Source organism: Fomitiporia mediterranea, assembly GCF_000271605.1.
Source record: "Fomitiporia mediterranea MF3/22 unplaced genomic scaffold FOMMEscaffold_1, whole genome shotgun sequence".
Classification (NCBI taxonomy): domain Eukaryota; kingdom Fungi; phylum Basidiomycota; class Agaricomycetes; order Hymenochaetales; family Hymenochaetaceae; genus Fomitiporia; species Fomitiporia mediterranea.
This window is the reverse complement of record NW_006760386.1, coordinates 9,382,748-9,394,654: the sequence shown is the minus strand read 5'-3', so window position 1 is coordinate 9,394,654 and position 11,907 is coordinate 9,382,748. Positions and strand designations below refer to the sequence as shown.

General features: G+C 45.8%; 4 protein-coding genes across 4 annotated transcripts; 2 read left to right on the top strand and 2 right to left on the bottom strand.

Annotated features, from left to right (window-relative positions):
* Positions 1-1,726: 1,726 nt before the first annotated feature.
* FOMMEDRAFT_131304 (uncharacterized protein) lies at positions 1,727-3,465 on the top strand (the record flags this gene model as incomplete). Its single annotated transcript, XM_007262476.1, has 2 exons — positions 1,727-1,921; positions 1,978-3,465. 2 exons carry the CDS (start codon positions 1,727-1,729, stop codon positions 3,463-3,465), a joined length of 1,683 nt encoding a protein of 560 aa, XP_007262538.1.
* Positions 3,466-4,279: 814 nt separating this feature from the next.
* FOMMEDRAFT_74600 (NAD-binding protein) lies at positions 4,280-5,610 on the top strand (the record flags this gene model as incomplete). Its single annotated transcript, XM_007262475.1, has 8 exons — positions 4,280-4,361; positions 4,433-4,484; positions 4,537-4,611; positions 4,666-4,762; positions 4,828-4,954; positions 5,024-5,104; positions 5,173-5,307; positions 5,378-5,610. The coding sequence occupies 8 exons, from the start codon at positions 4,280-4,282 to the stop codon at positions 5,608-5,610; spliced, it is 882 nt and encodes a 293-aa protein (XP_007262537.1).
* Positions 5,611-6,240: 630 nt separating this feature from the next.
* FOMMEDRAFT_165132 (Aldo/keto reductase) lies at positions 6,241-7,965 on the bottom strand. Its single transcript, XM_007262474.1, has 5 exons — positions 7,711-7,965; positions 7,537-7,647; positions 6,977-7,463; positions 6,732-6,910; positions 6,241-6,616 (listed from the first exon to the last, which is right to left on the bottom strand). The coding sequence occupies exons 1-5, from the start codon at positions 7,787-7,789 to the stop codon at positions 6,369-6,371; spliced, it is 1,104 nt and encodes a 367-aa protein (XP_007262536.1). The 5' UTR covers positions 7,790-7,965; the 3' UTR covers positions 6,241-6,368.
* Positions 7,966-8,422: 457 nt separating this feature from the next.
* Positions 8,423-11,068, bottom strand: FOMMEDRAFT_117069 (uncharacterized protein). The gene is made up of 14 exons (XM_007262473.1): positions 10,878-11,068; positions 10,782-10,818; positions 10,657-10,729; positions 10,530-10,597; positions 10,286-10,477; positions 10,053-10,235; positions 9,911-10,003; positions 9,441-9,860; positions 9,168-9,381; positions 9,063-9,113; positions 8,928-9,004; positions 8,766-8,872; positions 8,591-8,715; positions 8,423-8,539 (listed from the first exon to the last, which is right to left on the bottom strand). Exons 1-14 carry the CDS (start codon positions 11,054-11,056, stop codon positions 8,514-8,516), a joined length of 1,845 nt encoding a protein of 614 aa, XP_007262535.1. The 5' UTR covers positions 11,057-11,068; the 3' UTR covers positions 8,423-8,513.
* Between the last annotated feature and the right edge of the window lie 839 nt (positions 11,069-11,907).

The window sequence follows — 11,907 nt, the reverse complement described above, 5'->3', positions numbered from 1 at the left end:
CTTATGAAATCATTTTATTAGATTACTTTTGCTATTATTAAATACATTTGTTACAACTTTTTCGTGATGACAGAGGTAGAATTAGGTGGTATGGTGAGCATATGCATGTGACCTTGGAATGGTGTTCGTATTTCTCGTCAATACATTAATCTCCTATTTGCGGGAGAACTGTTAGTTTGAAACATCTTTGTATTCTGCGAGGTATATGTCGAAGGCCTTCACCCTTTCAAACCGATGATCTTCTACATGAGCCTTATTCTGTTCCCGAGCTCAGCACATGGTGAGTGTTATTCTTCTACTCTTTACCCCCACTTTCGTAACCTCCTTTAACGCTTCCCCTCTTTCTTCCTTCCAGATAGGATGCAGTTGTTTCGTCTTTTATGAATTATTCCCTCCAAATTGGACGTGTATCGTGCAAACGCTCCCGATCGTCAGCCTTCAGCTGTCCTTAGTCGGCCTTGCAGTAGCCCATTTACCGATTCCCTGCCCTAACGTTATCTGAAGCACTTACTCCATGTTTTGCGGATAAATTGTGAGCATGGGATCGGGTTCAACGTGACCAATGCAGGCAGAGAAGAGCACATGTTAGGTTGTAAAACATGTTAGTAGGCAATTTTATTCTTATTCTGTGAGCACAGATTATAATCCTTTTTATCAATAATGATAGGGACACGTGGACTTCCGTTCTGGTCTCAGTTATGTCCTGCATTGAGTGAAGGAACGAACGTTTTTCTATTGTAAGTTCAAGACGTTCCCCTGCCTCGGAATGTACTACTTACTTAGGTTATCATGTTCAGGGCAGAATTGCAAACTGGCCTCAATCTCCATCTGACTGAATGCCACCAGGCTTTCTTACCCAAGTGCTTCTACGCCCATTATGGTACATATGGCCCTTGCTACAGGCCACCTCGTTCGTTGGACAGACGTTGGACTCTTAGTTTTGTGTGCCTATCTGCTACTTTGACAGTCCTCTACTCAGTTCAGAAGATGTTATCCAATAATCTTGGAGGTTCGATATCAAAAGATCAAATCAATCATCAGACCATTCCTCAGGTAGAACTCCTGTGCCACTTGACTATGTGCCCCTTCCCGCCGGAACGAAATCTTCCCTTTACTATATGACGCTTTGTGAGAGACGCAGATTATGTTATGTAAACTCACACATCACAAACCAATCTAGCAACACAGGCTTAGCGCACATAGACGGCAAATATAAAGATATCTTTCAGAGACTGGGATTCAATGGTCGATGAAAGAGGTATAGAGTCAGAGGTATGAATCGTGGATACGTGTTCCGGACGCGGTATAGCATGAACACTGATCTTGGGTTGGCTAATACAGGAATTTCTGAGGAAAGAATACTCAAACAATTCCGAAAATAGGTCAAGGAGGTACCCCAGTGCTGTGAACCGACAGCAACCTTGTGATATTGTTGTTAAGTATTGTCCGCGTTATGCGCTGCTGGATCAATGTATTCTATAATCGGAGTTGCACAACCTCGTTCGTCCTTTGTTGCCTGGCGGCCCTGGCCAATGTAAAGTAGTTCGGTTATTTGTTTATTAATTACATAAGCTAACAAAAGGGCTCATCACGTGTTGGGGCAATGAACACTGCAATAAGTGTTTCCTCACGAGTTTCCATCTCAGCCGGCGCACTCATGATACTTGAAAGTTGATCCTAACCACCTGAACTCTTTCGTCCCCCTTGTGATTAAAGATCTCAGGCGATGCATACCGCTCTGCAGCTCGGCGAAATTCTTGCTGCCATTCTCGAGCATTGCTCGTCTGGGACTCTTGGAACGGCTGCAGCAGTATGTCGCACTTGGGAAATGACGGCGAATAGTATGCTCTGGCGGAATGTTACGACGCTATGGACTTTGCTTCAGGTTCTGGGTCCGATGGAGGAAGGAGATAGAGGAATGGTGCGTTCTGACGCGCTGATTTTGGAAGGTGCCTACTTATGTCTAATTATTTTCAGACGTTTGCTCGGCCTTTTTCCGAGATGAATTGGGACAGATTCCTGCACCATGCCCAGCGTATCCGAGAGTTGAGTTATGATTTTGACATCAAAGGTCAAAGGGCGATCTCCCCCGAAGCATTGATTATGCTCGCGACGACACGGCCGAAGATGTGCTTGATGCCCTGCCTCGACCGACTTGTTTGGGCCGTGGTCGACCATGACCATTTCTCCTTTGCAAGGCTGTTCATGCATTCCGAACTTACTAGCCTGCATCTCATCGTTTTTGCGGGTATGCGAACGGCGGTTTTGCGGGACTTCCTGCACGGCTTGCCTAATGTCTGCGCTCGTCTCACGGAGCTGGAGCTCGATTGTGGGACGAGCTCATCCTCCCTCGAGCCTGTCCTTACAGACACTATCAAAGCCCTTCCAGACATGGAGTACTTGTGCCTCCCAGCATATGGCATCACAACGTCCGTTTTACGTGCTCTGTCGCATCATAAGTTTTTGAAGCGTTTGGGCGCTCGACCATTTTGGCGCTCGAGTTTCGTGGGTGATCCCGATGATGTCAAATCGATTGATGTGTCCGGTCTTCCTGAGAATGCATTCTCGAAACTTGTTGAACTTGATCTTGATAGCAGGTTCAACGTTTTGCGGAATGTGTTATCCTCACCATGCGTGTCGCGGTCAATAACACACCTCAACGTTTCTGCATTTGAGCGTGAGCCGCTTTCAGCATTAACTTCGTTCCTTGATCTTGTTTCGAAGGAATTTTCATCGCTTACCGACCTCATGGTTGCTTACCTCGTAAAACCGCCCGATCCCGACCAAGATGAGCCTATCCCGGACTTCAACCTTCCTCGTATTTCGCTCGACGTTATACGACCCGCACTGCGTCTGGGGAGATTGCATTGCTTTCACCTCAAACACAACAGACCACTCGTACTTTCCGAGAGTGACATCGAAGAGCTTGGCCGGGCGTGGGGTGGCCCAACTGGCACTCTGCGTACCCTGCACCTTGTACCGGATCCTGTCTGGACGACTTTAAGTACCGATGACGGCCCTCCAGCGCTTGGCCTGTTTAGCCTGGAGAAGTTTGCAAGTGCTCTGCCACTTCTCGAATGGCTCGAAATATATATTGACGCCGAGCATGGAGTGACCTCGCGTCCACCACCACCCGTCCACAAGTTCGAGAATCTCACAACGCTCGGTTTCGGTATTTCGCCAATTTCGCATACAGCTATTGGACCGATCGCACGATGGTTAGCGAAGCTTGCACCCTGCACCGATCTAAGTATTACGTACGGTGCGGATTGGACTCTTGGTTGGGCTGAACTTGGATTTTCTGTTGAGTTGGACCATATTCCTCGTCGAGATGCTTGGCAGCGTGTTGAAGAGATGCATTCTCAATTGGTTCTGTATGCTGCTGAGACGAGACGTGAGATCGAGCGTGATCTAACCCTACAAAAGGTATTAAATCAGTTCACAATCAGCATCCAACGTCGCTGACGGTTGCTTGTAGATGGTGCTGTGATAATAGATGACAAGGTTGGTGTAATCTGTGGACAGTTGTACATAAGTGATAAGTTGTAGTTTTGATATCCACGCCTTGATGTTTTACCGGACAGCGAAGTACGTTAGGTGCTCTATTTCCTTACATCTATTTGTGTATTTTCTCCGTCCGCCGGTTTTGTTCTCTTATTCCTTCCAATTATTTTCCTTTATTTTGCTAAGGATCTTATACGTATCTATCTGTGTCAGTGTACGTTGTAGCTTGATTGTCTTGTTGTACTGATATATTGTACTATTCATTTATGCAACAGCGCTTCTCTTGCAGCACCTCGGGATTCTGGAAGACAAACGCGCGCAAATATATGTGGTTGAGGAACGCCAGACCCACCTTTGCATTGTACGATTTCTCTCTGCTTTTCCCCTATAATTACCTGCTCTTTCTGCCATATTTTATAACTTGTTTGACTTGTAAAATAAAATAAAAGTGTGCAAATTCTTAAGCATGTTAAATTTGTAAGCGTGCAAATCACATAGTTTTTGTCCACAGCAACACTCCAACGCACTCTCGACGATCCAACCTTGCACATCTACACCGCAAAAATTCAATTTCTTCTCAATCACAATTGCCAGGATTTTTACGGCCTTCCGCGAATGGCAAATACTTACCCCAATATGGTAATATCGACTAGATGAAATACACTGTTGCAAGCAAAGAGCCTGCGTGTGACCGTGGGGAGACATCAAACTGATTTGCAGTAAGCGCCCAGACCCTGCCCGATACTTCCTCTATCGGTGCAGATACGCATGCGCAATGACAGCGGCACGTAACATCAGTGATCAAGAGCTGTACACATATGCGAGTAAAGTAACCGGACAGGTTGTGCTTATCACAGGTGAGTAAGGAGTCCTCTGATACTTCTATATTGAACAGAGATAGAGCAAACTCATGTATCAAGGCATGTAGGTGGAGCGAGCGGAATCGGGCGAGCTACAGTCATTGAATTAGCGAAGAGAGGGTAGCTCGTCTATACAATCCCACAATTTGTTGACCAACGTTATATCCGACAGAGCGAAGCTCGTCATCGGGGACATCAATACGAAAGCTTCTGAAGAGCTTGTGGGTGTCATAAGGTACACCGGAGGGTAAACTTCTCTGAATACTGTGGTGTGTCTACGCTCTTATGATGCTTTTTTCAGGACAGCGATTTGGAAAGCGTGCGATGTACTTGAATACGACGACTTAAGATCTTTATTCGAGTATGCTCTAGAGGAGTATGGCAGCGTTGATATTGTGGTATTATATTTTAAATTTTATACTGCTTTTGGCTATGAGTGGTACTTATTCGCTTCCTGAAATAGATCGCAAATGCTGGAATAGCTGAATCCGAACAACTAGTTGGCGACGGTGTCCAGTTGGACGAACATGGGCGCCCAGTGAAAGGAAAGTTGAAGACGATTGACATGAATCTGACGAGCGTTATATACAGTGAGTCGCTGGCTTCGAGTCTTCCGTTGCACCAGTACTTTGCTCATACATCTACAAAAACTTTCGAAGCTGCTCAGCTGGCATACCATTATTTTGGCAAAGCAACCAACGAGAAGTCATTGAAGACACTAATCATGACTGCTTCTATATGTAAAAGCCAACTTATTTCCTATCTATGCTTGCAAGTAAATCTGATTTCCGTGATTTCGCATATATAGTGTCGTTCACGAGCCCAGATCTTGCCCCATTGTATTGCAGTTCAAAGCATGGAGTTCTGGCTTTCAGTTTATCTTTGAGGCCTGAATTTGAGGCGAATGGCTTTCGTATCGCTACTGTACATCCGTGGTTTGTTGGTAAGCTGTTAGAAACATCGCAAGATGAATTAACAATAATCACTTATTAATACGATCCTGACGAGGATAGATACACCTCTGGTTCCTGGTTTTGTAAAGAGGCTCATGCATGGTATCCCGCTTTCACCAGTTCATCGCGTCGCGGGTGCAATCGTACTCGCTGCAACGGATGAAGAAGCAGACACTAACGGTGCTGCATATTGTATTCCCGACGAGCGCGATGCCTTCCGTATCCCGTATCCCGAGGTGAACGATGGCGTTTATACAAAATTGTCGGAGCGTGCAAAGAATACAATACCGTGAGTTTTGTGATGTTCTTGTAGTACTACCGATGATGGATCTGATTATGACCGCCAATGTAGACCCATGCAGTCCGTTCTCACTTTCCTCGCTATCATGAGAACTTTGGGGGGTGATAAACTCCCAAAGTTTCTTGCCTGTGGGGTCGCAGGGCTTTCGCTTTTAGTTCTGTCACCTAAATTGTTGACGTATTTGAAGAGGTTATCATAGTCATTTTAAACAACGTTCCGTCATTAAACGGAGCAACAGCCCGCTCTGCTGCAGGGATCGAATCACATTGGATATTTTGTACCTCAATACAACTCCGACTGATAATTTTTTTCTAATCCATGGACGCAGAAAGAATTACCTTTTGGTGTACCAACAAAATGGTAGACCTGCAGCAACGGTCTACCCTGAATGCGGTGAAATACAAGGCGGAAACTAGTCGTGCGTGCCAAATGTTCTGCAAGAATATGAAGTGACGCATGACCTGTGTTTTCGTTCTTTTGAAATGAGAATCGGGCAAGAGGAAGAACACGTCAGACAGCTGTTCCTTGCATGTATGTAGTTTGAGAGGAGTTTCACAGCGAATACTTGCTCGTGAACCTACATATGTCATATAAACTTCTTTCTGCCCAGTCGCTCAAAATAGCCTTGCATATAGGTTCATTATTCGATTGCACAAATAGCATTCAACTATCTTCGTCTACCAGTACTATATCCCAACCCCCTATCCCATCACTTTCAGTCAATATACATGAATGTTAGAATGTCTCAACTCAACATTTATCCTCTTTCCCCACTCCCCACTCTTTACTTTCCTCCCCTTTCCACTCCTCCAAAGGAATACACTCATCGTTATGCGCTTTCAAGTACGTCTCTGGCATTCGTTCTCCGTGCACGTCAGCAGCTTCGACGAGTGCTTGGATGGCGGAGATGTCCTCTGGTTTCAATTCTGACATCAACTCGGCTGCGCGTGCGTTCTCTTCGACGCGATCGGCGGAACGGCTGCCCGGTATTGGTATGACTAAAAAAGCCAATTTGAATAAGAGTTCAAGCACATTAGCATGCGTTCAGATGTAAGAAAGAAAAGGGAAAGTGAGATAGAAGGTGAGGAGGGACGGGTGAGAAAGAGGACGAACAATTAGGGTAGGCTGCGAGAATCCAAGCGAGTACGATTTGACTGGGTGTTGCACCGTACTTCTCTCCTACGACTTTGAACTTGTCAACTAGTTCGAGGTTCTTCGCGAAGTTCTCCTCCGAAAAGCGGGGCATGAGCAAGCGGAGGTCGTTCTCGTCAAAATCTGCTCGGCTTCTGTATCTAGTAACCAGTCCAATGTTAGCATAAGGGACACAAATAAGAAATATTGACTATGTATGCACGAACCGTCCACTAATCAACCCACGCGCAAGCGGGCTATACGCAACGAACGCAACACCTTCCTCTTCCGCAGCTTTCGTGAATCCGTCTTTCTCATGCACAAGTTCAAACGGGCTGAATTCCATCTGACACGCAACAACACGCTTCCCAATTCCAGGCACCCTTCTCGCCCTCCTCATCACCTCCGCACTACACTCACTCAACCCCACCCACCTTATTGCACCTTTCTCAACCTCCGGGCGAAGCGTCTCGAGAACAATCTCGATGGGTACCTTAGGATCGACACGGTGTTGGTAGTATAAATCAATGTATGACGTTCCGAGCCGCGCGAGTGAGCGAGCAAGTGCACGTTTGATGTAAGATGGCGAGGAAATTGGGTTGAGTCGGCCTTGAAGGCCCTGTGTTTCGGGGTCGAAGGCCCCAAATTTAGTCGCTAGGAAGATGTCAGAGCGACGGCCTGTCTCCTTGAACCACTTGCCTATGACCTGCTCGGCTGTGCAGAGCAGAAGTATAGATAAGGAAGTCAGTCAGTTAGAATGTGTCCGCATTTGACGGACTAGGCGTACAGTCTCCGTAGACATCCGCGGTGTCCCAGAAGGTCATACCGCGGTCTGCAGCATACGTTAAAGCTTTATATGCAGCGTCCTTGTCGGTATTTCCATACCATGCTCCTATACCTAATTTTATCGTAATAATGCGGTGAGTATTCGTGATAATACTCCAGATGTAACTTTACTCACCCATACAACCTAATCCAATGGAGCTCACATGAGGCCCGTCGCGACCAAGCTGACGAGTGGGAATTTTGTTCAAAGACATGCTTAGCGCTGCGTTTTCTTTGACTGTTGAGAGTTTGATAGGCGTTGTTCTGTGTTATTGTCTGCAAGCTTGTCCGGCTTTTATATCAATGCTGGGAGGGAGACACGATGTTAGTACCTTCGATACTGTTTCGAGTGAGATATTGTATGCCGACGTAGACGCGTCAGAACGGCAAAGCACTACGGCTTCAGAAGGACTACGCTGACACTGTAGCAATTAAGACATGGGCCTGTTCATTAATAATGATATGCACGTGCTAGGCCTTCGATAGGCAGCTTGAGTAGAAGAAGCATTATGACAATGTCTTCGAGACATAAGCAAGAATGCCTTTGACTCTGGTCTACCATAAAAATATGATTGACGGAAGACGCGTCATACCAGCTTGTCGATCACGGGCTATCCTCGCACTCCGTGCGTAGCCGAGAGGCTGGCATAAAATATGGAGGCAATTTTTTAATTGTGTCAAAAACTTGCTAAGGATTTTGCTTGTGGAGTTGCAAGAGCTTTTGGTTCTGTCATCTAAATTGTTGATGCATTTGAATAGGTTAGCTTGGTAGTTTTAGAGCATTTCAAACACCGTTCCATTATTAAAAGGAGGAACTGCATGCTCTTCTGCAACGAAAGAAAGATGCTGAAAATTTGTACTTCAATACAACCTTGACTGATAATAATTACATGCATATTTCTTATCTCTCAGGTCCGAACTCCAATTTGCAATGTTTCGCTACTCTTGCACTTCGACATAATTTGCTGTACCCGATATTAGCACTAATATTAATACTCGAGAGGAAACAGGCTTACCAGGGAATAATCCGACGTTCCCGTGTGCATCACGACCCTGCCACCAATCTTCGCTTGCAGCTTCGATATCTGTGATGCGGTCACCTTCACGGAATGTCAATTCATTCTCCTCAGCGCGGTCATAGCTAGAGCAAGCTCAGGATGGCAATAATAATATTCAACGATTAAGACGTACTCATATAATGCAATTGCACAGACACCCTGGTCGCCTGTAGAAGCAGTCGGTGCAGGGGGCGCGGGAGGCGCTGTAGGAGCGGCTGGTTCTACAGGCGGAGGTGGAGGCTAGTAGAAAAAGTCAGTCGAAGATAAAGCAGGTAAGTTGGATCTGTCAACGAACCGGTGGGGGAATTGCAGCTTGTGCTTGCTCTTCAACAGCCGGCTCCTCGGCTTGCTCGATGATTTCGACGTAGTTTGCTTCATAAATAGTACAAGATGTTAGAAAAGTATGAAAGTTCAGCCTGCAAAAACAAACCTGGGAATAGACCACTCTTTGTTCCACCAGCTCCCACTCCGGACCACCAACCTGTAACCATGTGTATAAGTATTGCTCAATCGACGAGCGTGCACCAAAACGCACCTTCGTCTATTTGTTCGATCTGTTCAATGGTTTCACCTTCCGTTAAAGGCATTTCGTTCTCTTCTTCTGCCTCGTAATCATAGAGGACGACAGCACATACACCATTACCCGCCGCTGGTAGGGCTGGCTGAGTCGGTGCAGGAGGCGCGGGAGGTGCTGCAGGAGTGGATTCAATACTGAGTGCAGCCATTTGTGGGACAGGAGGCGGAGGCGGCTACAATGTATACAAGTCAGCAATACAGAGCAAGTACAAGGCATAATGGAACCCATTACGGCTGGTGGAATAACAGCTTGCTCGACTTCTGGTTCTTGCTCTGATTCAACTGCTACCACTTGAGCGGCTACAGGACGAGAAGCAGCAGGAGGAAGTGGCGGGGCGGCGGGAGCGGTAGGTTGCTCTTCTCCGCCAACAGCAGATCCAAACGCTCTACTTTGCACCGCAGGCGGCGTCCATTTTGATCCAGTTGAAGCTGGTGAAATCGGCTTGAACGACGCAGATCTACTGCGCTCTTCCTCATCTGCTTGTTGCTTCTTCGCGAGAGCTTGCCGCTCACTCCATGTGAGCTTCTTCGGTGCACTTGATGCTCCCACAGGAGACTTGGTGATCTCCGAAGAGGAAGCTTGTGCCATTCTTTCGAACGGATTTACAAGCTTTTTGGGAGGTGGTAGATTGACTGGGGTATAATTCGTTCCCTTATCGACATTTAGCAACCAGATAAGGACCACGAACAAATTATACTCACAACTGGTGCAATGCGGTCTTCTTCAGTTGGCTTAGTAGGCGTAATCGATGATGCTACAGGGGAAGGCTCTTTATGGCCTGGTGATACAGATAGCTGTTCAAACTTGTCAGCTAGTAGCCTAATCGAATTCTTATTAGCTTACCGTCGGCCTCGATTCTGTGGAGATAACTGGGCGTGAAGCCATCGGTGGTGGGGGAGGCGGCGCTGCCGCCGTCGTTGCGGGTTCACCCCATGAAGGTATAACTGGTTTTGAGGAGATTGGAGGTCTTGGAGCAGAAGGCATAGGAGGGGCAGCGGTGGGAGTTGGTGGAGTGTAAGCCTGAGTCTTGTCGGATACGTTAGTAAGACGCACATTTATCCTGCTAGAATACTCACTGGCTTCGCTGCTGTAGTTGGCTTCGTCGCTGATTTTCGAATCTCGCCAATATCTACCTTTCCAATGGGTGTGTAATTCGTGCCAACGGGCGCTATACGTTCAAATTTGCGCGGTTGCTCCTTATGCGCAGTGTATCTCGAGCCTGATGAATCCGCCACGCGCTTTAGGATGTATTCAGGCGTCACGTCTCCCTTTTGTCGCTGTAAGTCATACACCACAAAAGCGTACACGTAAGAATCGTACTTCATTGCGTGCATTTATGGCGACATGCGTTCCTTTGAGGAACTGAGCTACAGTGCCTGAATGCGAATCTGCATATAATCAGCACCTTAGATAACCGCTGACATATTAACGACGAAGGTCCACGGACGGAATAAGCCTTTCTTCGACTCTGGAACACCTTCACCACACCAGTTTATCTGCACGAACTTCGGCAATTCTGTCTAAACCACGTTCAGTAACCCTAGCCCAAGCTGTCCAGTAATAGTTGCGCACATTTGGATCTTTGACACGTACGAAAGCGTACTGTATCCTAACCGTGAAGGCTTAAGTGCTGCTGTTCTGCGCAGTACTGTGCTCAGGAGAACGAACCTTCCGTCCTTGAATTTCTCCTCAAGCTCTTCCAGACCGCCGTCACCCTTGTCCTCGAGCTTGAGATTGTTAGTGCCCTTGTCGTACGTGAAGAGGGCCCAGTCAATGCCAGATTGGTTCAGTACATCTTGGTATGCTCTGGCTATGTCTGCCCCCGTGATGTTGACCTGCAGGGACATGTTGAAGTCAAGGCAAAAGCTGCGCAGAAGCCAAGTTGCAGTACCGCACTGGAGTGAGATCCATGGCTCTTATTAGTAACGTGACATGTATAGCATTTGGCAGTCACATCAGGCATTTCACAATTTCTTGCCTTAAAAAATAACTTACATAATGTTAAATATAATTCATAATTTAATTTACCATTTTTGGTTGATAGAAATTGTAAACAACATTTAAAAATTTCTTTAGACAAAAACTATAAATTAATTTTGGCATATCTTTATTTGTGAAATCTTGAAATAAATGAGAATAATTATTTAAAACATAATTTGAAGTTTCTTTTAAAATAAAATTATAAATTTTCTTTTAAATTTCTTTTAATATTTTATAAGATTTAATATTATAAATGAAATTCTAAATCTTTTTTGTCTTAAAATTTGAAAGAAAATTTATAATTTTGTTTTAAAAGAAACTTCAAATTATGTTTTAAATACAGGTATGTGGCAAAAGTGTTCGTCTTTCCTCAAAAGGTAAGGCCATTTGTAAGTGATTAGCATACCTTATGTAGAAATTAGAGGTAGATCAAGACTCTTAACTTTTCGCATCCAGGCCCTGAATCCCACGGCCCAATTAGGGACGACCCTGACCAACCACTTACATAATTCTTGCAGATGGTGGCCCTTGTCATAAACAGAGTGAGAAGTTAGGAGGGGGGCTTGGGGGGGGCAGAGCCCCCCCAATTAGGTTTAGGGTAAGTTTGGGCTGTTAGGTTTGGGTGTTAAGTTGGGTGTTAGTTGGGATTGGGGGAGGGGAACATGTATTTTCTAAGGAAAGTACTTTATTTTTGACTTAGTGAAATGCAAGTGTAACT